General features: G+C 40.5%; 1 protein-coding gene and 1 long non-coding RNA gene across 3 annotated transcripts; one reads left to right on the forward strand and one right to left on the reverse strand.

Annotated features, from left to right (window-relative positions):
* On the reverse strand, window positions 1-8,993 carry SRI (sorcin). 2 transcript variants are annotated; one of them, XM_055707468.1, is made up of 8 exons: window positions 8,702-8,993; window positions 7,462-7,545; window positions 4,068-4,137; window positions 3,314-3,357; window positions 2,137-2,284; window positions 1,862-1,975; window positions 1,340-1,398; window positions 1-695 (listed from the first exon to the last, which is right to left on the reverse strand). In XM_055707468.1, the coding sequence occupies exons 1-8, from the start codon at window positions 8,750-8,752 to the stop codon at window positions 669-671; spliced, it is 597 nt and encodes a 198-aa protein (XP_055563443.1). In that variant the 5' UTR covers window positions 8,753-8,993; the 3' UTR covers window positions 1-668. The 2 variants fall into 2 exon arrangements, with proteins under 2 accessions (XP_055563443.1, XP_055563445.1); XM_055707470.1 differs by lacking the exons at window positions 4,068-4,137; window positions 8,702-8,993 and having other exon boundaries at window positions 7,462-7,553.
* Window positions 5,021-5,493, forward strand: LOC129735872 (uncharacterized). The gene is made up of 2 exons (XR_008731785.1): window positions 5,021-5,146; window positions 5,184-5,493. It is a non-coding gene; the product is annotated as an uncharacterized LOC129735872 (long non-coding RNA).
* Window positions 8,994-23,635: the final 14,642 nt, after the last annotated feature.

Genomic DNA, 23,635 nt, shown 5'->3' on the forward strand with positions numbered 1-23,635 from the left:
TTTTGTATGTTTAAAAGCGTTTTATATAGTGACACAAACAGAGCAAGCATGTTACTGGAACAAAAGTCCCCTATACAAAAGCACACTCCTAGAAGAGGTTTTGGTTTATGAGAAGTTCTAACAGGTAGTCTTACACTCTGCATGGTGTCACAGACTTCCATCTTTAAAATAGCTCACTGTCAAAAATATGCAGCCCAAACTTACTGATCTTCTACCAGATCAGCATAAAATGACCATTCCAAAAGCTCTTTCAGTTTGTACATCTGTCTTACGCTGTCAAAGACAAAAGAGCATGTATCATCTTATGTCATATGCATGACACTGTTTAAGATAGAAAAAGTTAAGCTGCACTCCAAAAACTGGTTTTAGTGAATCACAGGAAGAAATTAAACACATTACAGTATCTGCATAGTTTGAATTATACAGAGTGAATTGCAAGTTTATGAAAATAAAAACATCTTTAAGTCACAGGTTGGAAATTAAAAGACAACAGTACACTAGTAGATTATATTCATTGTCAAAACTAAAAAAATGCAAGTATGTAAAGTGATACCTTCACAAAATATGCCATTTCCAATACAGAGATACACAATCATTGGAAGATTTGGCAAAGCAAAACACAGATTGGAATGTTAATCATGATCATCCCCGGCTTGCTTCTTTTTGATTTAGATGCTCATAACACACTGTATGAACTGAAAACAGAATAACCACTTATTAGATGCATGGTAAAGAACAAGTGTTCACTTTCTCTCCTAAAATACCCATTGTCACTACCCTTTTCTGTAAACAAATTCTGTCCATGAACAATAAAGCTTTGAAACTAAATATGAGAATTAGCTAAGAGTTATATAAAAGAAAGTATCTCCTTAATAACAACAAAAAACCTCCCAGAAATACTTGCATTTAGTGTTCTCCTTTTCCTGCACAGATGCAGCCAGGAAGCCAAGACCTACAAGCCTAACTGAGTGTGACTTGCGTCTGTTCCCACCACACCTCCCCAGCCTTTCCTGGAGAAAATGCCTACCAAGCCTTCAAACAAACAAAATAAAAATGTCACAGAAAGTGATGCTAGCAAGTGATGTAGCTTCCTAAATCTTCTTGAACCATGCTGGTAAGAAATCCAGACAAAAATGCACAACAACCTTTTACAGAACTCTCTAAAATATGTGAGAACTGAGAACTTTTTGAGACAACACTCAAATCCCAGAACCTTTGTGCTCTCAGTAACACTATAAGCATAGGGAAGAGAGGCACAAACTCAAATCATAACTGTTTGCCTTCAGTTTTAAGTTTTTCTTTGCCCTGTATTTTAACTAAAACCTTAAAGTTCACTTACATCATCATACTGGAAGTTCACAAAACCCTGCTGAGATGTATCCCTTCTTCTAAAACATTCTGCAAAAATGCATTATGAAAACAAAACAGAAACCAGGTAAGAAGAATTACAGTTAATCAATTTTTAAAAAAATGCATAGTATTTTCATAACATTCCCCAAGTCACATGAATGAGAACTCATGCGAACACTGCAATTCGTCCCAAGATTTAATTTCTTGTTCTTAATTTTTATATTTATCATATACAACCCTTTATGTTCTTTTAATAAATACAGTTTCCCAATTTTGGTAACATTACTCTTCTAGTCTCTGGAATAAACCCTGCACTAGTTTTAAGTCCATTTTTCAATGGGGATTTAAAAAATCATAATCTGTAACTGTTACAGTTCTGCTCATAAACTCCATTGAAAGAAACCTATTTTCTGGTATGTAAAAGAAAGTTGAACTTGAGATGAGGAATCAGATTTTATTAAATAAAAATATATTATGGCGATGACAGTAACAAGGCTATAAGCTGGCATACCAGTGAGAGCTCTCAGTTTCACACAGCAGGAAATGTAATCATCAAATGTAATCTTTCCGTGAGTGCTGTATCGCCTTGTGATTGCAGTCACTGCCTGTGGGCTCAGTCTAAATCCTATTTGAAAATAAAAAGCCTGTTTTGAAAAGACATGTAAGTTAACAGAATCTAACACATTTTTAATTGGAAATATCATGTGTCAGTTACTGCAGGATGATAACTGGTACTGGGAAATGCTGTAAATCAAGTGTCAGAAGCAAGAACATTTCACAGCTTACCCATATTCATCAAGGCTTTCTCCAGTTCTTGACGATCCACTGTACCACTACTATCGCTGTCAAAACTCATGAAGTGTTGCTTCCAGCCATTGACCACAGCCCAGAGTTCTTTAAACTCATTAAATCCCATTGTGCCAGACATATCCCTCTGATTCCAAAGCTAAGAAAACATTTCTTAACTTAAAAAAGATAAGAAAAGCCCTCTCTTCAATGGAAATTTGTATTATTTTTATCATCTGTAGTTAAAAACTCTCTCTTGAAGGTCCATATTAAGAATTTATTTTTTTTTCCTGGTAGAAAACTAACTAAAGCATCCCACAGTACAGACAGAGATAACACTACTAACCAAAACCAAAGGTCAGAGAACTTGCTCTCCCCACTTCTCAGTGAAACCTGATAAAACTATTTGCTCTTTGTGAATTTAACTTAGTTTACACACTTTTCTTTTGCCTGCCACAATGTAATTTTTACCAGTAAAATACATATCCAAAATAAAAATACTGGCCAAGGGAAAAAGGAAGAGTATCAGTTCTCTCGCACTCTTAAGTGAGTTTGTTCAAGGTGAGAGTTAACAGCCCTTCCAGTTTCATTTCCACTTAAAAAAACCCCAAAAAACAAAAAACAAAACAGCAAAACTTTTGAACAAGACAATTTAAGTTTTGGCTAAACGAACTCCAAAGATTCCAACCCCGCACAGTATACTTAAGTCTTCCATAGGTCCTACTGCTGAATGCCATATACCATTCCATTCGATATTCAACCTGATTAATTCAGGAAACAGGATTTAGGGGGGCCTTAGACTGTATTCAGGCTGTGTAGTAGAAATGCTTAATTCATTAGGAAGGCCTAGAAAAGTCCAATTTGAAAGGCATAATGGGCGGTCTGCCTAAAATTCTATTCTAGGCTGCCAGACCTGACTCTTCGTACATTCAATGGAGAAAGTCCCCTATGCTTACAGGGATACCACTTGTAAGATCAGTCACAGAGAGCCTCATTTATTATTATTTCATCCTGTAAAAGGAATAAGAATGGAATTTTGTAGTTCCCCAGTCATAATGATCATAATACTTATTAAGTAAGGGCTGAATAGGAATTACAAAGCATTTCCCAAATTCTGGCACCCTCTCATCTTTGCTTACACAATGCAAAAATCTTTACATTTCATAGCAAAGGATACATCCAGCATTGAGATCATGAGTCTGCAAGTCTCTAAGTTGAAAGCTGTTTAAAAAAAGAGACCATATTAAAAAGATAATTTTTTCATCTAAATGTAACATTTTTAATTGTTTTATATTATATACTAATAATATTAAATAATTGCTTCCACTGTATACAGCCATACCATATTTTGATCCAAGTAAGAGCTTTTCACCACTACTTGTCAGAAAAACTGACAGCAGACAACCTGGAGGCAATTCAAGTTACATCTAAAATTAATTTGCTCTCATCTCGATCCATAAAGGTTTTGGGTTTCAGTCAAAGTGGTCACTTGTATTTTACCACTTGAGTAAGCCAGTTTTACTCGAAGGAGCTTGATTTTGAAAATTGAGCACTATGTATCCCGACAATGAGTCCTGCCACATAATTTTTTGGTCAATATCAAAGCTCAATTGCAAAACACCTTTTAAAGAATTGGCTGTCCATTACAAAACAAAACACTTCTCCAACTGCACAGCTCAGCAGTGGGGAACTAAGGAGGCTGAGAAGGGAAGTCCCACATGCACAGAACTGAAGACAGAGAATTTACGTTTCAAAGTAAGTCCATATGGAAAGAAAGCCCATTTACCATGCAAATAAAAAAACCCCAAACTTCTGCAGAAGGCACAACTGTAAGTGTTTTCTAGTAGACAGCAGAAGAATTAGTATGCTTTAGGACTGGGTTTTTTTGATGGTTTGTGTTTTTTTTTTTTAAATTTAAATCATTAACTTACGTTTATATGCTCCTGCAATCCCTGACTGGGTGAGACATCTCTGTAGCTCATCAGCATCTATTTGTCCATCCTTTCGATAACAGAAGATGTATCAGCTATTGTTTTAATTCCCTCTTCCAGGCTGATTATTCCCAGTACCCACTCCCTTTTCAGTGGCATTAAATTAGTTACCCTTTCAAAAAACAAACCAATTATTTGTCTGCCGTATGACAGAATCTGACTTTTATAACCCGTATCTGTAATGACATTTCTTTAGTTGACATTTTTGCAATATGCATTAGCTTTCCCATCTAACTATGCACTAAAAAATAAACAGGATTGGCAGGTTTGCTCCAAGCTTTACTTAAAAAAAATATATACCCAAACAACAAACCCACATCAAATATTGGTAACATACTTGAGAGCCAGCTGCATAGAAACCAAGGTGCAAAATTTTGAACAGAAAGACAGCTTTCCTTAAAATACTAAATTTTACTTAGTGAGTATTGCAGTCACTCTAGTTCATATGTTTATGTTCTCACTGCTACAGGAGGAAACTTGGAACCAAGATCACACATACTCTCTTCTCCAGACAGCCTTAAGACTACAAATCTAAAAACTCCTGCGTTCTTTTTGAATAGTAAGTTAGCAGAACAAACAAAAGCAGAAAGCAAAGAACTCTGAAAGAAAAAAATAAACAAAACCAACCCAGAAAAGATACCTATCTGCAAGGTTTGGAAAATTACTCACTTCCAACACATCCTGCTCAGGGCCAAATAGAGAAAACAACGGCCAACTCATGGAAAGCAATGAGCTGTCAAAAGAGGAGCTGGAATTCTAGGTCACATAACTCACACACCCAATGTAAAGTTCAGTTCACAAAGAGTTTGAGTGTAATTTAACCTCATTCAAGGACGGAACATTGTATCTGCAGATACAAAAAATGATGTCACTTTTGTAAAGCATTAAATAGTGAAAAGGGACTTGCTTTAGATTTGAAACAAATTTATTTGCCTCAGTGTTTTCCTGATGTTTTTAAATCTAGTAAGCATTTTTTTCTTCTTTGCTCTAAGAACAGACACATGCTACTACATGGCATGGTGGGAATGGCACAGCCAGATAACTTTCAGAAAAAAGGTATCATTATTTATAGGAAAAACTAGTTATATTGAATGACATTTGACAAGGTCTGAAAAAACAGCAACAACATTTTGATTTTATGTGAAATTAATATTCACAGGAAAATAAAAAAAAAACCAAGAAAAAATAAAGATTTTAAATAGCCATGCATGTTAAGCAGCAAATCTCTTCAAAGGCCTTTTACTTTCTGAAACAAAGGCAGGATCTGCGTAATTTGAAAATGGGCAGGAATACAGAAAAGCACAATTTGTAATCATGATTAACATCACCAAAAAGATGCCTGGCTTTTTTTTTTTTTTTTTTTAAAGTAGAACTTAAAGTGTAGGGGCTTTTCAAACAGACTGAAAAAAAGAAAACTATTACTTCCTACAAAGGCAGACTCAATTAATTGAATAAAGATTTGAAACAATACTTTTTACTTTCTCCTGTAAACAAAGAAAACTAATTCCTCAAATCTAAGACAAGATCTCTGTTGTAAACTACTTCCAAGAAAGCTCAGAGATATCATTACATATTATTTAGGCATAAACCCAACACAGTGAGCAGCAAACCATAACCAAAAACTTTACAAATTCTACAGTACATACTTAGAGAAAACTGTGAGGTGTGGCTTTTCACAGACTTGCATGGACGGCTATAAAAGCAACTGGTAAGTTACCTGTCACATTTCACGGTCTCCTTATAGGGTTTTTACTTCCACACAGCCACTGGTGTCTGAAATTGACTCCTCCAATTCCAAGGATAACATTTCAAAAGCTACCCAGTTTATTTCAATAATGAATGATTTCTATGAATATAAAGTATTTAAGAGTACCAAAGTGCTCTTTAAGCACTAACTTGATCATATCCATTAGCTTTCAGTTTCCCAGCTTTCAGTAACCATGCCTCACTTGAGAAGCCTGGTGATGGTCTACGCCTTGCTAAGGTTCAGCTCCTGTCACCTCTTCTTCACTGCGCTGCATCTCATTTGCTGTTACCACCCTTCCTCTTTACAGCAGGAACTTACTCATTTTTCCAGCACTGGTTCCACTGATGATTCCTGGCACATGTCCAGGTGGCACCTGGATTCAGAGGCATCTCAGCTGGCAGGCAAACTGTCAGCACATTCGGCAGAATTTAGCTTGGGCTCCACCTTAACAGAGAGGCCTGCCTCACTGCACAAGGTCATTCCAGTGTTCTCCTTTACTAAGAAAACACTTGCTCTGCATATTTTCATAAGCAATGTTAAAGAAGTAATATATAGGCTGTAAGATGCATTATTTATTCAAAAGAATAATGTAGAGAACAAAGCCAACCCAACCACAGTCTTAAAACCAGGAAATTAAACATCAGCCAACTGTTGAATTTACGCTTTCCTGTCATGGTTATGTCTACCTATGGATAACAGATCCAGGAGCAGAGATTTTAGATATGCACACCCCCTAGAAGCATGTAATAAATAGCTATACATATGGCCAACAAAGGCAGAACCCCAGCTCAATAAACCTAACTTATTTGCTCCTAAACTTTGCAATATAGTTCAATAACTACTTATTTCTAGTAACATTCATAATCATACAGAAACAATACACGACACAAAATTACAGGCAACAACTTAAAAATGCAGTGCATAATGACAGGGAAGAAAAAAGAAAGGCCTAAATCAAAGTTGTAAATGCCATTTCCTCTATAAGAATTATCACTCCATCCTACCGGCAAACCCAGATATTGGCACAACTCAAGACTGCTTTTCCATGTGTGAATGTATTAAGTCTATTAACATCATCCAATGATATCATTAGCATTTCTTGTTCTTAGCCAGGCCATCTCCACAGCCCATGCTTCCCATTGTTTCTGGCTTCTTTCTCCTGAAGGTGACAGCATTCTCCAACCCAGAGCTGAGCCACAGTTCAGTTACAACATTTCCTGTAACTATATAGTTCCTGTATATACTTACGACAGGAACTGTAGCATGTACATACACACAAATGTGTGTGTATATATATATGTACGCATGTACACACACCCCCACGCACTCTATAGAGAAACTAACAGCGTTATTTGAACAGTATAGTTCCTGTGTATATATAGCTATATAGTATAGCTATACAGCTATATATAGAAGATAGGCTAAGTAAAACCATTCCGTTTTGGTTTTTTGTTTTTAAATCTTGAAACAAGTTTTCCTTACTAAAAGTACTAGGCATTCCTCCTTCCAAAAGGTAATGCAGAAATTATTTCCCAGAAAAAAGATAATAATACAAGAAATAACAACAAATAAAAAACAGAAATTTACCTGCCCTGCTACTGCAGCAAAATAACCATATAAAGGATCCTGAGCTTGTCCAGGGAATGCCGGTCCTCCTGGAGCTCCTCCATACTTCAGAAATCAAGAAGAAAATAAATTTTAAATCAGTGATTCATTTAACTGTTAAGAAACTGCAATATTTGTACTTAAGAATCAACTTGTGTTTCTATATACACACCATGCAAAAGAACGTGAAACCAACCAAAAAGGAACTTCCTTATTAAAAAAAAAAAAAAAAAAAAAAGACACAATCTTGGTATTGATATACTCATTTACTATAAGCAGATCTGTGTAAAACCTTGCAAAGGAGCAATCCACTGAGCTAGATGCAGCATGGTGTATCTCATCAAGGAATTTTCGTCTACTACTTGCAGAAAATGAGGTATGAAAATAACCACTACTAAGGCTCTGCAGATTTTTCTTTCCACTTCAGAAAAGTTGAGCAAGATAGATCTTTAGGGAAAATACTTGGAAGAATATGCATTAAGCATGGTAATTTTTTAAAAAAATATTAACTGAAAATCATGGAATGACAGAAGTTAATCCTGTCCGACAGAGTTGAAACAGCCACCTGTGTAACGGAGTGTATACCCGACATTAACTGAGAAGAATGCGCCTGCAGGAGGCAGCCGGAGCTGACCAGGTGCACCTTCCCCTTTGAGCCGCTTTGCTCTTTACCTCCCCCCCAGCACACAGAGCTTTACGCCAGGTGTCGGGCACAAGACCTCGCTCGGGGCACGGCGTGGGGAGCCGGCTCGGGCAGCGACACCGCCGGCAGGGGCCCTGCCCACCGGCCGTGTGCCGCCTGCCTCCCCTCTCCCGCGGGCGGGCCGGGCCGGGCCCCCCGGCTCACCGCTTCGCCGCGCAGCCGCCGCTGCCCTCGCCCCGGCGGAACGTGCTCCCGCCTCAGAGCGCCCGGGGGCGAGGGTCGCGCCGCCCCAACTCTGCCGGCCGCTCGGCCGTCGGGCAGGGCCACAGCGGACCGGCGGGGGAGCGAGGCCGGCGCCCCTCACCGCTGGCGGGACAGCCCGGAGGGCGCCTCAGGGCCCCGGCAGGGCGCGGGGAGCGGGGGGAAGGCAGGGAACGGGCTGACCCCGCACTCGGGGTCGTCGCCCCCGCCTCAGCCAGTCTGCCCCGCCGCCGCGGCGGCCCCGAGCCCAGGCTCAGCGCGGCCGCGCCCCGCCAGCCCCCGCCGCCCGGGCTCAGCCCGCCGCCAGCGCCGCTCACCCCCGCCCTGGTAGAAACCGCCGCAGGGCGCCGGCTGCCCAGGAAACGCCATCTTCGGCTGGCGGCTGCCCCCGCCAGGCCGGCCTCGCCCGGGCGCAACCACCCGTCCAGGAAGGGGGGACCGCGACGGGCCGCGGGCTCTGGAAAGGGCTGGAAGCGCTGTCACCCGTGCGGGGCTACCGGCTGCCCCGGTGGCAGCCGGGCAGTGCAAGGCGGTGGCGTCGGCAGCTGACACCCCCTACGCCCCCGATCGTAGTGGTAGGGGCCGACGGCCCGGAGCCGCCTTTTCCGCCCCGCAGTAGCTGGGCGGGGCGGCCCCTTCCCCTGCGTTTTGCGTCGCTGCCGGCGGGGCTGGGGCTGGGTGCGGGAAGTTTGCGCCGCGGGCGGCGGAGGCGGCAGCGTCAGGCGCGGGGCCGGCGGGGGGCAGGGAGCGGGCTCGGGCCGCCCGGCAGGCGGCAGCGGCTGCGGTAACCAACCGCACAGCGCGGGTGCCCCGGGCGAGCGGCGGCGGGCAGCCCGGCGCACCGAACGTGCTCACCGTGAACCGCCCGCCTTGATGTCAAGTTATTTCGAAATCACCCGCGCGTGATGTGCAGAAAGGCCGTAAAGCCCATAAACTCCGCAGCCCGTGCGTGTGTATCGTGTGTCACAGAACGCTTTCTCCTGAGTCTGAGCACCTGCCCCCGATCCCCAGGGGCGGATCCCATCGATCCGCTCTACAGTTTTCTCTTGGCCCTGTGGGTCCAGGTTCTCCTGGGACAGAGGTGAGGGGGGGATGGCCGGGTCCCCCGCAGCGCTGCCCCTGCGGCCGCCCTGGCGCGGGCAGCGGGCCGGAGCCGTTCCCGGAGCCCCTGGAGCAGTTCCCGGAGCAGCTCCCAGCTGTGCTTCAACAGCCGCCTCCAGGCTGGGGAAACCGGTACCGCCCCTGCTTTAATCCTACTGACCCGTCGTTGCTGCCGTACCCTAGGAAGCGACGGCGGCTGAAACGGCCACGGCTTGGTCTGAGCTGTTTAGCTGCAAAATACGAGAACTTCCTCGTGTTGGGGGGTATGTAATGAAGTTGCCGGAGGATGAGAAATTATTTCCTAGAGTCTGTATGACTGAAACCAATCTACTGATGGAGAGACCTTGCAGGGTAAATGGTCTACTGTCAGAAATCTGGAAGCGTAACATTTTAACTTTTGTTTGTTAGCATAATTTCCGAAGAACTTTATACATTTGAGTAGGACCTTACTAATTTGATCTCTCTAGTTTATAGTAAACTTTTCATTAAGAGTGAGTCACCCTTCTCAGCTTCTAAGTCGTCCAGTAAACAGCTTTCCTACAATGTCTGTATAGCATATATTTTTATTATTTCAGCACTAATTACACCGATACTGTTAATAATTGCCAGTAACATGAAAACAAGTACTGTGGCGTTCTGTGAAATTTAATATTCTATAGAGTTGCCAAAACCGAGAAAAATCATTATTTAATACCTTCATCACACAGGATAGCATATAAGAAGCCCATCCTTTCAGGGTAGCTGAGAAACAAAGTACTGAATCTGGCTAGCTTTTGAGCTTAAGAAATGCCTATATCACAAGAGTATTTGATTAAGCATCTGTTGATACCAAACTGTGCAGTGGTCAAATACTTTTATTTACCAGACTTAATCATGTGCAGTGTGGGTCACTGGAGATACTGTGCTGAACCTTTTTAGAGTATATGTATTAATGTCTGGGCAAGAGCATTCCCAATTAAAATAGGATCTAGGTACAATGATAATACTAAAAGCTGGAAAGATTAAAAATAAGTGGCAAAATATCAAATAGTATATATGTATTGTCAATAGCTTAAAGATAATAGGAAGGAATTTTTAATGGCTTTAGTGATAAAAAAATGTAGGATTCAGACCAGCTGGTAGATAAAGATACTAAAACTGTACAACAGTAGCTGTATAGAAAAGGTAGATGTGTTTTATAAGTTTTGGGTTTTTTGTACTTGAACTCAGCATAAATACCTAGCCATCCTGCATTTGCAGGGCTTCTACTGAGACTTCTGGTAATGAACACTGCACTCAGTAGTTTATATTTGGAAGATCATTTAAATTCAACCACACATAAGCAGAAGTGCTTGGCGACAGTTGTAACAAAGTGATGTATTTTACCCTGTGATGGGTAGGCATTTTGTTGGCACTGGTGCATTTGTTTATTTGGTATTCATCCAAGGATAAGGAAGGCTGCAAAGGAATGCTGTTTGAGATTGTGCACATCTGCCTTTTGAAGGGCTACTGAGCTATGGGTGACCTTTAAAGTTACAATAAGATGATCACATTAGAAATACACCAGTCAAAAATCTGTATGGAGTAAATAGCTATTATTTTGCGGGTCTCAACGAATATGTAATCCCTTTAGTGGGAAGACTGAAGTCGAGCAACACAGAATACTAGTACTATTGCCTTTTGTTGTTGTTGTTTGTTTGTTTGTTTTGTGAGATAATTCAGTATATTTTCCTAAGAAAAGACCTAAGTAAAATAATTTTGTTTAGGAAATGAGACTTATGTGTGCAGTTTACATTCCATAACTTTGCTGCATTCTTTGCAATAGGATGTTAAGAAAGAATTCAAAACAGCTACAGTAATAGCATTACTGCCTTAACATCTGATCACAAGTCACATTCGTTGTATGTACCATGCTTTCTCACAGTGAAAAAAAGGCTAGCATAAACCCACTGCAAATCACACGAACACCTGCCCTGCTAAGTCTGGGTACATTTAACCCTGACATGAGCTCACATATGATGTGGGAATTCAGCTGCCCTGAACTGAAAGCCTTGAGTCACCCGGTGCTGCCAGTTATGTTCCCATCTGGCGTAGTGGTGGGGAGATCAGTGGTGGCGTGCTGAGGCCTCAAGCTTTCCTGGCAAGCCAGGTGTGGAATTTGTCCTTTTCAGAACTGCAATAAAAGAAGCTAGGGGCGGAGACGGGGAAATTAAGGTGTAAAGTTCAAATCTCCTGAGGTGTTTACTTAGCACATCTGAGGGGATAGAAAACTTGAGAATAAGTGTATTACTTAAGGAGAGACAAAAAATAATCTCCTTACCATTTTGTCATAACTTGGGAAGAGGCGTAAATTAAAACAGTGGAAAGGTAAAAATAGTACAGACCAGAGGTCTTTATTATAGTGCCTCGGTGCCTGGGAATGGGTGGTGCTCCACTGTTCTGCTGCCTTTTCTTTGACATCACCCTTTCTTTTTCTATTTACTGCATGTTATTTATGCTCAGTTCTGCAGCCAATTACTTTCTACAAGGATTTTCTGTAATACCCAAGTTTTATGTTGGAACCATCAAATAAATGTACTTGCAAGGATGCGGGACAGGGGGAAGGCATTTCTGTCACTTTATATGTAAAGAGAGGATGGAGATTAAAATTTTCTATAAATTTTGATTGTCCGGTTTGAGCTACCTCAATTTTCTGCAATCCTATATGACTTCTAGACTTACTTTTTGCTCCCAAAGTAAAGCTTTGCTTTCCAAAAAAATTTCCAAAAAAATTTGCTTTCCAAGAGATTGGAATCTCTTTAACAGATGGTTCAGTGGTGACTGACTTCCTTACTCTGTACTCCTTCCCTTCTTTGTTTGGTCTGTGTTCAGCACGGTGGGAATTCATCACTCACTGGGCATCAGCAAGAGTATCACTGAACGCCTAAACCAAGATAACTTTAATTGTGGATGGTGCAGCTAGTGAGGTTTTGATACTGAGATTTTTGAGGTTAACAATCATACTTATTCCATGCAGTACAATAACAAAATTTACCACATCTTTTTCATTATAAATACAGCAAGTCGTGCGTACCCCAGGCATGAGTTCTCTACAGAACTAAAGCTAAAATGCAGGTTTTCTGTAACAACATTAGTTTCTAAGACCTGGCAGGTTGCAGTTGAATGGTTCCCAAGATGGTCTTTAACTGAAGTTATAATTACAGTATAAACATATCTGAAGGTAACAGTGATACACACCTGTGATGTGGGGAAGACATTTACAAATCTCGTTTCTTTGCTTATCACTTTACAACTGAGCTTTATTTCTTTACCATGTACCTTATTTCAAAACCTTCAGGACTGAAAATTTGGATAATTTAAAACAGATTGCTGAAAACTAGAGCAAGTCATGCAATCTCCTGTAATCTTTTGGTTGAATAACATGGGGTCAGGATCCACATCTGCTGTTTTCACCAGACAGAAGCCAGATTATGAAAATGAACTGTGTATAAATGATTGCAGCACAGAAGCTCAGCAATAAGGCATCTGATTCCCTCTGTACAGCACTTCTTGCAATCATATGTGTCAGCATATATGTTCTGATATAAGTCAGAATATATATTATGCTACTTTACCTTCTGACAGGGTAGGACTCAGCTGTACTGGCTGGAAGATAAGCATTAGTTTGTAAAACTCCCGGGTGCAGGTGGAAAGAGCTGTGAAGCCTGATCCTTCTGAAGCAGTGTTGCACTTGTCTAGCTACAGGAGGGTATGCCTGGTTCCCCTCCTATTTTCTGGATGATTACACTGAAAACCTATGGATAGCTAATGAAAAAATGGACAAATAGTCCAGGAGGCCAAGCCTGAAATGCATATTCTGTGGGCTAAAGAAAAAGGTCCTACTTCTTTGTTCTCTTGGTTAGACTTTCATTTGCACAGTGGCTTTGCTGTAATACATGAGCTGAAGCATGTTGTCTTAAAAAATTCCTTTGAGCTAGGAACTTAAAGGAGAGCTTGTTCTTAGGTAGCCTAAAACTCATTTCTTCTACTTTGTGAGTGAACCCCCTAAGCATTAGGGGTTGGTTATGCAAGAAAAAAAAAAAAAAAAAAAAAAAAAAGGCATTGTGTTGTTCCCTGCACCATGTTTTGTAGTGAGCCCAGTTTGGCCAAGTGATCCAGTTGGAGGATTTAGGAATTATGCTCAGCTTGAGTACCAAAATGGTGGTAGGTGGGAAATAAGCTCAGAGGTGGTTAGTCAGCCATGGGGCTATGCTTCTGGGCAGAAAACCAACATGTAGAGTGTAGAAATGATGTTTCAGGTGTCTAAATTCTGTGATTGTCACCCATTAGGTGCCTGATGTCCATTTGGGCTCTCATTCTTACCTCCTAGGTTTCTTGGGAATCTAGGCAGATAGCTTTTATTCTCTCCACGTCTAATGCTTGAACTGAGCTAACACCATTGCAGTGCTGCCAGAACTCATCTTCGTTTGCTGATCTGTAATTTCCATAATCAATGAGACTGGCAGAATTACAGGGAAATGTCTTGGGCTGGTTTGCATGTGACCCACAGAAGTGGCATGTAAATAAATGACTCCAAGAAAATAAAGTTTATTTTTTATTTGCTTGCATGTTTAAGCGCCCCACTACCACAAGTGATGCAATGGAGTTAGCATTTGGGGAAATCACAAGTTTCAGCATGCTTGGAGTGAATCACTTTCCTGATCATGATGTCTTCTCTTGGTGCCTGTTTTTGTTACTGTTTTTGTTACTACATGGGATGGGTGTTGAAAATTCTTGGGATATTGCAACATACATCCCCAAGTGGCCAACATGAGACCTACTTGCTGTTCCTGTCACAAAATTGTATCATACTTGAGTGCACTCTTAAAACAATACCAGTGAACAAAAAATTTATTCTTCTAGGTGTGCCTTTTGTAAATATTTTTTCTCACATGTATAGGCCATGCTGTTTTTCTTGTTCCTTATATTAGCTTTTTTGCTCCTTTTGTTTCATTTCCTACGACCTTTCTGAATTGCTAAAGAGCGAAGGAATCAGCCTATTGCTGTGCCAAACATTGCCCACCAGATGTCACACTAGTACTTCTAGTACGGGTACATCGGCCCGTGCTTGATGGCGCTCTAACCTATACCCGGCTTTTAGCATATACAAATATAAGCTCAGCCAAAGGTAGAGACAGCACCCACCTAGAGAGGTCTCAGGTATCTGCTGCAGGAGCAGCTCCTTGGGTCTCCGTGCTGATCTCTAATAGGAGTTTGTAATATTCCCAAGCCATTCTTTGTGCCGAACTCCCTTTTTATCTAACAGTAGTTTAAGAGTTCGTATATAGTTTTTTCTATTGGAAAAAAACTTAGTATAGGTTCATGCATTTTTTTTAGAAATCCACTCTGAATTTTTTGGCTAATATTTAAAAGTTTGGGTATGATAGTTCTAAATAACCAGATTGTTTAAGCAGTGTGGTTTCTAAAATTACCTATAAGTCTATCACTTAAAGTATTCCATTTTGCCATATTTTATATGAACTAGATAACAGGGAACATTTCTCCTCCTTCTGTTTGGGGTAAGAATCTTTTTGTCCACCCAGAAAGAGTGAGCACTATCTACAAATGAGGTCATGATTACTAAAGTCAAGTCAGAAATCATTAGCCACCTATGTATAATAACGTATCAAAACATCGTTATATTTGATGCATCAAGCTTCAGGACATAGTATCATGGCTGTTAGGACAGCTGATGCTGTACAGATTGCTCTTATTTCAGATTTGTCAGGTTTTTCTTGTAGACTTTTTTTTTTTTTTGGTCATATTGATGCTTCTTTCTTGTCTAGTTCTTTCGAGGCTGATCCTTTCATGTGTTGTTAATATGTACATTATAGGTGATTATTCCTATTCTTTCAGTAAAATTATTAGAATTTTCAGGAAAATAAGATAAGGCTTCTACATCACCTCTTAGTAAAACATCCACTTACGTTGTTCAAAACTATGCATAAAGCTTATGAGAAAGCAAAGGTATGAAGAGACCAGATGGGCTGTCAGTTGCTGTACTCTGCTTCAAAACGTTTAGGGCTTTCTAATTAAAAAAAGCTACAGAACTTTTGTTCTTGTTGTTATTCTGATAATATATTGTCATTAACAACAATACATATTTTTATGTAATCTAACTGCTCCAGGAATATCTACAGATGCATATAATCACTTGCTGTTTTGCATTTGAGTTGTGCATGCTTGATGTTACATCCAGGAATGAAATGGCCTTGAGCTGTCTAAGAGAACTCTGCCAGTTTACAGCAAAACTTTCTGATTCCCTTTGAATTTTATTTAAGCAAGAGTTAGAGTAATTGTTTGGTGGCAGTAAAAACTAAAAAAAAGGCTCTTTGGAGTTTGCAGTTGCTTTCCATGTGGTACCCCAGTCTGAGCAGTGTCTGTCCATGGGTGGGATTCCATTGCTGGCTAAAGCCCTTGTGAAGCCAACAAAGCTGTGGATATGCACACTCATTTCCACACTCTTCTGAATTCGGGTGTTTGTATAACTCTGTAAGGATGTTCCCATCCCCTTCCCTTTCTGCTTTCATCTACAGATTTTGTGTCTTTGTTAATTTCTGGTGTTTTTTATCACCTCTCGTATTAGCTAATATCTGAGGATTTAGCTTAACTCCAAATCTAACACTATGAAGCACTGTCAGCCTTTCACATACATATTTCACATACATCCTTCACAAAACTGATCAGAACTAGTGTCCCTATCATGTTCTAGAATGGAAGCTAATGAAAATACTAAAGACTGGGGAAAAAACCCTAAAAGCCATGGTCTAATAAACCCACAAATGCATGCAGGGCAGAGCCAACCCCATAGTAGTTCTGCCATGTGAGATGGTTATGTGCTGGCTTATGACCATCATTATCTCGATGTAAGGGGCCCCAGGTCTTCACTGGTAGTGGGCACAGGGAGTTATACCTGCATAGTCCTATTTTGCACAGGAACTTAAAACGCTACAAAGACTGAATCAGTGAACAGTCTTGTGAAGCTCTCTGCTGAAAACCTGCTTGGGACCGGAGGTCACAGATATCTATCATTACCCTTGTAGAAGTGGCCAGGCTTTTTCTATCTGAGAAGCAAGTAAATCTGCTGCCTCTGGAGGTTTGCTTTTTAAGAAGTGAGAGGGTGGAGGGAGGGAGGGAGAGGAAAGTGGAGAATGAGTGTGGATTAAGGGCTTTGTTTTGTTTCCCTCATGAGCTCTGTTAATAAAACTAGTCAGAAAGCAATTCTCTGCAAATACTGCCCTCTTCATCTCTGGAATAAAACATGAAGACATGTTAAGGGGTATCGTTGTCCTGGTTTCAGCTGAGTGAGAGTTAATTTTCTTCTTGGTAGCTGGTGCAGTGCTCTTTTGGACTTGGTGTGAAAACAATGTTGACAGCACACTGATGGGTTTGGTTGTTGCTGGGTGATGTTTATACCAAGTCAAGAACCTTTCAGTTTCTTGGGCCCTGCCAGCACAGCTTGCCACAGCTTGGGCCAGGACAGCTGGCCCAAACTAGCCAAAGGGATATTCCATAGCATATGAAGTCATGCTGAGTATATAAGCTGGGGGAAGAAGAACGAAGCTGGGGAGGGCGAGGGATTTGGCTTTATGGCATTTGTCTTCCCGAGTAATTGTTATGCGTGATGGAGCCCGGCTTTCCTGGGGATGGCTGAACCCCTGCCTGCTGATGGAAAGCGGTGAATGAATTCCTTGCTTTGCTTTGCTTGCATGCACAGCTTTTGCTTTACCTATTAAATTGTTCTTATCTCAGCCCTCGAATTTTAAGTTCTTTTCCGATTCCCCTCCTCATCCCTCCGGGTAAGCGGGGAGCAAGAGACCGGCTCTGTGGCACTTAGTTACCAGCTGGGGTTAAACCACAACAGTCCTTTTTGGTGCCCAGCGTGGGGCTTGAAGTGTTCAAGATAATGACAGGTTTGACTGGAATGAGCTAGTTCAAATGTATAGCTGTTATTGCTGGTTAGGTATTAATCGTCAGGTTTCTGTGCTTGCCATGAGACTTGCTTGCCCTACTGTATATTAGAGCCTAGTGCTCGTTAGTGACTCCTTTTTGCTTTTGCTGCTTACTGAAAGATCTGATTTTAAAAGTTGTCTCCAATGCAGATAAATGTTAGATATAAATACTTTGTACCCAAAGAGAGTGACTTGATTTTTTTCTGATGCAGGAGTTAGAGCTCAGGATGTCAGTGATGGACAGATGCCTCTTGATTCTCTCTACCTTTGAACACTACCTCTTTAACTCCTTGTAAACAAGACTTTCTCCCCCCCCCCCAAGTCTTTCCACCTATGTAATTTGTAAAATCTTCAGGTAGGACTTCCATACATAATTCACAGCATGAATATTCAGCAGAAGTAATCTTATTTAAGCTTTTGGCTTTAATAATTGCTTTAAACTGAAAGAAGGTAGATATAGATTAGATGTTAGGAAGAAATTTTTTACTGTGAGGGTGGTGAGGCACTGGCACAGGCTGCCCAGAGAAGCTGTGGATGCCCCATCCCTGGAAGTGTTCAAGGCCAGGCTGGATGGGGCTTTGAGACACCTGGTGTAGTGGAAGGTGTCCCTGCCCACGGCAGGGGGTGGAACTAGGTGATCTTTAATGTCCCTTCCAACCCAAACCATTCTACGATTCTATGATTTATTGCATCCAAGATTGGTATGTGCATTAACACTGCACCTACTTCTTGCACTCCAATACCTTTGTAGCTTGCTTTTTCTGCCATAGGTAACAGATTGAATTTAGTAAGTTTATTTTATTATTATATATTTTCTAAATACTAACCATCCTTACTTAGGAAGTTGTTACTGTATTTCCCACTAAATTTATTTTTACTGTTTTTCCTAGCACATATCTGACAGAAACAGTGTTTGAACTGATCACTGAAACTTCTTTCTAGATAGCTAAGGGGAAAATCCACAGCTCTTTATTTACACATACTCTGTGCTTGTGCTAGAGCGACCTACTTAAGAAACTCTTCACTTTTTTCTTTCTTGTAACCATGTGGGGAAAGAAGCAGATGATGAAACAGCATGATCGTTTTTTCATTTTTCTGTTTTTAGGAACTCCCAGAAGAATAAGCAAAAGGTGTGCAAATGGTAGCATTCACACGCTCGTTCCCACATTTTAAAGAATGAGCAAGCGTTTTGTGATGTAACCTTCTGCATTATGCAGGCAATTAATATTTCATTTAATGCTGGTATCCCTGTGCTAAACTCAGTGATTTAGGTTTGACTAAAGCATCTGCACCAGCACCCATGTTTGATCTGTTTGCAAGAGACAGTGAATCTACCTATGCTAAAGAATACTCAGCTGATAACATGAGGATAATTATTCCCAGTGTTTTTGTCTTCAAGGCACAACCAGAAGGTTTTTAATCTAAATTTGCATGGCTTTAACTCCAAGTATTTTTGTTGTATCTTTCTCATGTTGGGATAATGATATTTGGTACTGGTGCTTTGTCTCTCTAATGGTTCTAATACTTCTCCTAACCTACACTTTTACAGCTTATTAGTCTTCATGTTCTTTTCCTTGGAAAGAGGAGTTGCAATGGAGCCATATATTTCCTTATGCGTGTGCTTTGAAAATAAGTGCAACAGCATCAAATGTCAAATACCTAAACCTGGGAAGAACTAAGTAAGTTTCTTTACTCTCAGCCTCTAGGTAGAGTAATTTAAAGAGAGTTGCGCCTTTAAACCGAGTCAAAGCTGCCTAAATGCACTTGTGGTTTTATCTGAAGCTTATGATACCCACTGTATGCTTCTCTCACACCTGCTGCCCTGTTAAACAATCCCAGAGTTACATATGTTTGTATAGCTTGTGGGTTTTTCTGCTCTTTCATAGAAGAGACGAACTGCCTTCTCCCACTCCTCCAGTTACTGGATTATAAAATTTCATCAATAGGATAGTGACCTTGGTGTGTTTCATTGCATTCACCTCTAACATTTTTTGCTGAAGTGAATGAAATAAATTCCTGTAGTCTGTAAATACAAGGAATATATCCACATTCTTACACCATTTTTGGTGTGATGGACTTTTCTCCAGAGTCTTTATTGTCCCTTTCACAGTGTGAAAAAGAACACAGCTACTGCTCTCTGCAGCAGTTAACTTCCTTTGCCTTTACATCTGAAAATCACAAGACTCTTAGTTTTTTCTTCTGTCCACCTTCTCCTACTACCCTAGAGCGTTTGAACGTGGTTCATCACCCTTCCTAGCAGGCCCTCTGTGAATGGGTTTCAGCTGGTGCTTCCCAGGCTACATCTCCTTGGGCTGGGAGTGTGGCGTGCAGTCTTTGTTCCTCTATGATTACCTTCTGCCGAGCTGGAGTCAGTGGTGCTGTAGCTGAAAATGCACCATTCAATGAATTGGTTCTGTGTGTATGTGTCCTCATTGCTCGTAAGCATTTCCAGGGTAATATAGCTTGCACATTTCCTCAGCGATGATTTTATGATTGTTTAGACTTGTTATGTGAAATGATGGGCCTGCAACTATTTCCTAGAAACTCCCTAGAAGCCTGCTTACGTGGTAGTTGTTCTCCATATGAATTTACCAGAGTAGGCTGTAAAACCTGTAATCTTACAGGTAACATAATAGCTGTTTTCACAGTGTTATTAACAAAATTTTATTAGCATTTGTTTTTTTGTGAAATTGTGTTCAAGTTTGAGATTATCTGCAGTGACTTAACATTTTTAGTTTTTTACTTTATTTAGGTTTTTTTAGTTTTAAAATAAAAAAAGTTGTAGTTGGAAATACCTTGAATCTTTCATTGTAATCATCAAGAGACTTTAATCTGTGGTTCTATTTCTACATATGCAGTAGGACCAGTATGATTTATATTTCTCCATAAATATATATATGTATAAATCACATTTTTTCTTCTTCCAAATGAGATTCTTCCCCGGGGTAAAATATATGTTCCTTATATAGCCACCGTTCCAGACACTTCAGATAAGTCACGGAAATCGTAAGTTATGTTGGCTGAATACTAAATTAAGTTAAAAAAAAGTTAAAAAAAATATCAGGTGATCTCTCTCTCTATATATATTATTATATATATTGAAGTGAGGGTAATCAGCTGTCAAAATCATTTGCCAAAAGCTGTGGTGAGTTTTCTAATGTTTAAATCAAGTTCAGCAGTTCTTTCAGAATATCTTTAATTCAGGAGTTTTCAGCTCATTTTAATAGATTACCTGCCAGCAATAACAAATGGTAACTAGGATAAAACTGCATGTTGTCAGGAAGCTTAAACTTTACAGCAATCTGCATTAATGTTAGAAAATTTGTAGGGGTCTGTGAACTGAAAAATATGACAACTCCTGATAATTCAGAAAGGAATTAATTCAGGCAGTGTCTACAACCTGTGTTCTGCAGGAAGAGAGAATAGCTAATCACAAGGTTGCCTTCTGGCTCTCTAATCTGTAAGGCTCCTCATAATTAGAGAACTATTCTCAGCTTTAGGAAACCTGCATCCAATTCCTCTCCTTGCCTCTGACTTCCTTCATGATGTTGTATGAGGCACTGACACAGGGATCATTAAAGAAACTTGGGATAGGTCTGTAATGACAGTGAAGTGTGAATCTATGTGTCGCTGTCTTTGTAAAAGACAGGGAAGATGGCTTTTCCAGGAAACGTTGTGTGTGTGTGTTTGAAGAAGAGATGCTAGAAGGTATTCAGTGATTCAAGGTATTTGGTGATCCTTGGGTATTCGGTATTGTCCCAAAAGTCAGCATGTAGCTGCACAAGCCCCTTCATCCCTCTCACACTTCTGTAACTGGACAAGAGGTATCCCTCAGGCTCTGGCAAGACTGAGTATCTCAAGTTGTTGGATATATTTATCTCAACAATGCTAGGCAGGCTTGGTAGTAAAGCAAGGCTGGAGTTTCTGCAGTGTGACTTGAGGTTTGACCTTTAGACCAATCCAGTTTAAGATGTGATTTGGTTTCAAATCTTTGCTTATGGGATTGGAAAACAGAAGCTACAAGCAAAACAAACAAACTATAATCTTGTATGTATTTAACATAATTCCCTGCAATTACTTCTGCATCCATCCCCTCTGATTGCCTGGGCCGGTTCTGAGGGATTGGGATGCTGCATGTGTCCCGTCCTGGGTCCCCCCAAACTCTGGTTCATTGCTAGCCAAGCAGGGAGGGGGAAGCTGCCCTGACCCCTCCTTCCTCCCAGGGACTGCTCCTCTGGCCACCTGCTCAGTTTTGCTCACCTTCTCCGGCTCTCACTTGTCTTCTTCACCGAGTATTGTAGTGCTTCCTTTGATTCAAATTTTCATGCCACATTAATGGTTTGCCCTTTCTTCAGTGAGATCCTGTGTTTGATTTTGCTTCAGTTCTTTAACCATAAAATGAAGATGATGGTGTCTCACATGGAAACAGCGCAGTCCATTAAGCAGTTTCTGTCCTGTATCTGGCCGGTTGAATACTGGCATCTCTCCTGATTCTTTTCCCCTGGGGACAGTTTTCCCAGCTATATTCAATACTGAGCCATGTGCCTGAATGCACAGCTGGGTTTGCTACTGCTGCTGCTCAACAGTGAATGGTGTGGAGAAGCAGCTACCGTTGGAAGGGTTGTTGTAAAGGATGAGAAAACAGGCTGATGTGTTCCGATTTGGACTGGGGAAAGGCGGCCATGGTGGGGTGGGATCCCAAAACCTGGGTTAGACTCCCAGGACTGGCAAGATCAAGCTCTTAATTTGGTTATTTATAAGGTACTGAAATAATTGGTACCATGGAACCAAAAATGTGTGACATTTTCTGTCATGGAGCCAGTAGGAAAGAAGAAAAACAGGTTTGTCTTTTCCCTTCTTTCTTTCTCTCCTTGTTTCTCTGTCATTTTAATATTTTTTTACTTTTATTCCATATACTTTTCTCCAGAATGGTTCTTTGAAAATACCTCCTTCCTCTATGCTAGCACTCAGTCATAGATAATCTGTACCAAACATGCCTGTTTTGGGACTTTCTGTTTTGGTCTAGTGGTGTTCAACCACTTGTGTCCTGCAATGATAAGCATATTACAATAACTTACATTTTTTCATTTTTTCATTTATCTATTTTCTGAAGTCTCTAAAGAGAGATTTATAGAGACTACACTTTCTTATCTTCCATAAAACTGGGGAAAAAATTAATGGGTAATAAACTAGGAAAGACCTCTGTGCTGATGTTTAATAGCTTGAGTCTACTGATTGCAGTTAAGCTTTTCCTAGATTAAATCTGAGCAAGTGGGAAGGGAAGCAAACACAGTGAAGGGTCTGTAGTTGAATGAATCTCAAATAATAAGAGAATCTGGATGTGGAAGCAAAAAGAGACAGGAAAAAAGAATGTGTGTGAACCCACATAAACAAAAAATTACCACTTCTGGTTTGCAGCATTTGGAGACATTAGCTGTTTCATGCAATTTTCTGAGGTCTGTGCATGTCCTTTCAAGATTCCGCAGTGTATTTTTTTGTAGCACTGCGGTTCTTTATAAGAAAATAATATGTCAGGGGTCTAGTCTTGTCAGAGCTAGTATTTATATCAATTCTGGATTCTGAGATTCAAGAACGTTCAATTAAGGCAATGTGCAACAATAACAGATGTGCAGTTTTCCTTATCACGATATATACACATATTTGTATAAAAATATAAGAATATCTTGAGGAATGCCAACTTTCCTCCAGGGAACAAATAATTCATATTAATGTCAGGAATTAGAGATATAAATGGAGATCCACAACAGAAGCATGTATAATGCAGAGGAAAAAGGGAGTCTCTGTAGGACAGAAAAGCTTCCATAGTGTGTGGAAGAGAAGCCATATTTGGGCTATTATGGGAACACTGAAGATTTATTACTTATGTTAATCATAGTATGGAAGAGCAGCGGAATATGGGCTGCATAGTTCCTGTGAGTGTGCATACTATTCACTAGTTCATTATTTTGACTAGTGAATCAAACAGGCTTTTGAGCCTGAATCAAACTGTTTGAGACAAGAGATGCTCTTGTAAAATCTTGTGTCTGATAGGAGGTAACGAGCCAAGCTGCAAAAACCTGGCATGCTGGAAAAAAAGGGGTTTTCTAGACTGGGTCATGACCATGTCTTGGGGTGAGAGGTGACTGTTAGATAAGGCAGGGAAGGCTGACAGAAGGTAATG

Source organism: Falco cherrug, chromosome 4 (assembly GCF_023634085.1).
Source record: "Falco cherrug isolate bFalChe1 chromosome 4, bFalChe1.pri, whole genome shotgun sequence".
Lineage (NCBI taxonomy): Eukaryota > Metazoa > Chordata > Aves > Falconiformes > Falconidae > Falco > Falco cherrug.

Excerpts from the sequence above, each read along its gene's own strand:
- SRI (XM_055707468.1), bottom strand. The coding sequence starts at position 8,752 with ATGGCGTTTCCTGGGCAGCCGGCGCCCTGCGGCGGTTTCTACCAGGGC. Across the intron at positions 1,976-2,136 it reads GAAAGCCTTGATGAATATGG|GATTTAGACTGAGCCCACAG; the intron begins GTAAGCTGTGAA and ends ATTTTCAAATAG. Across the intron at positions 696-1,339 it reads TGAACTTCCAGTATGATGAT|TTCATACAGTGTGTTATGAG; the intron begins GTAAGTGAACTT and ends TTCTGTTTTCAG.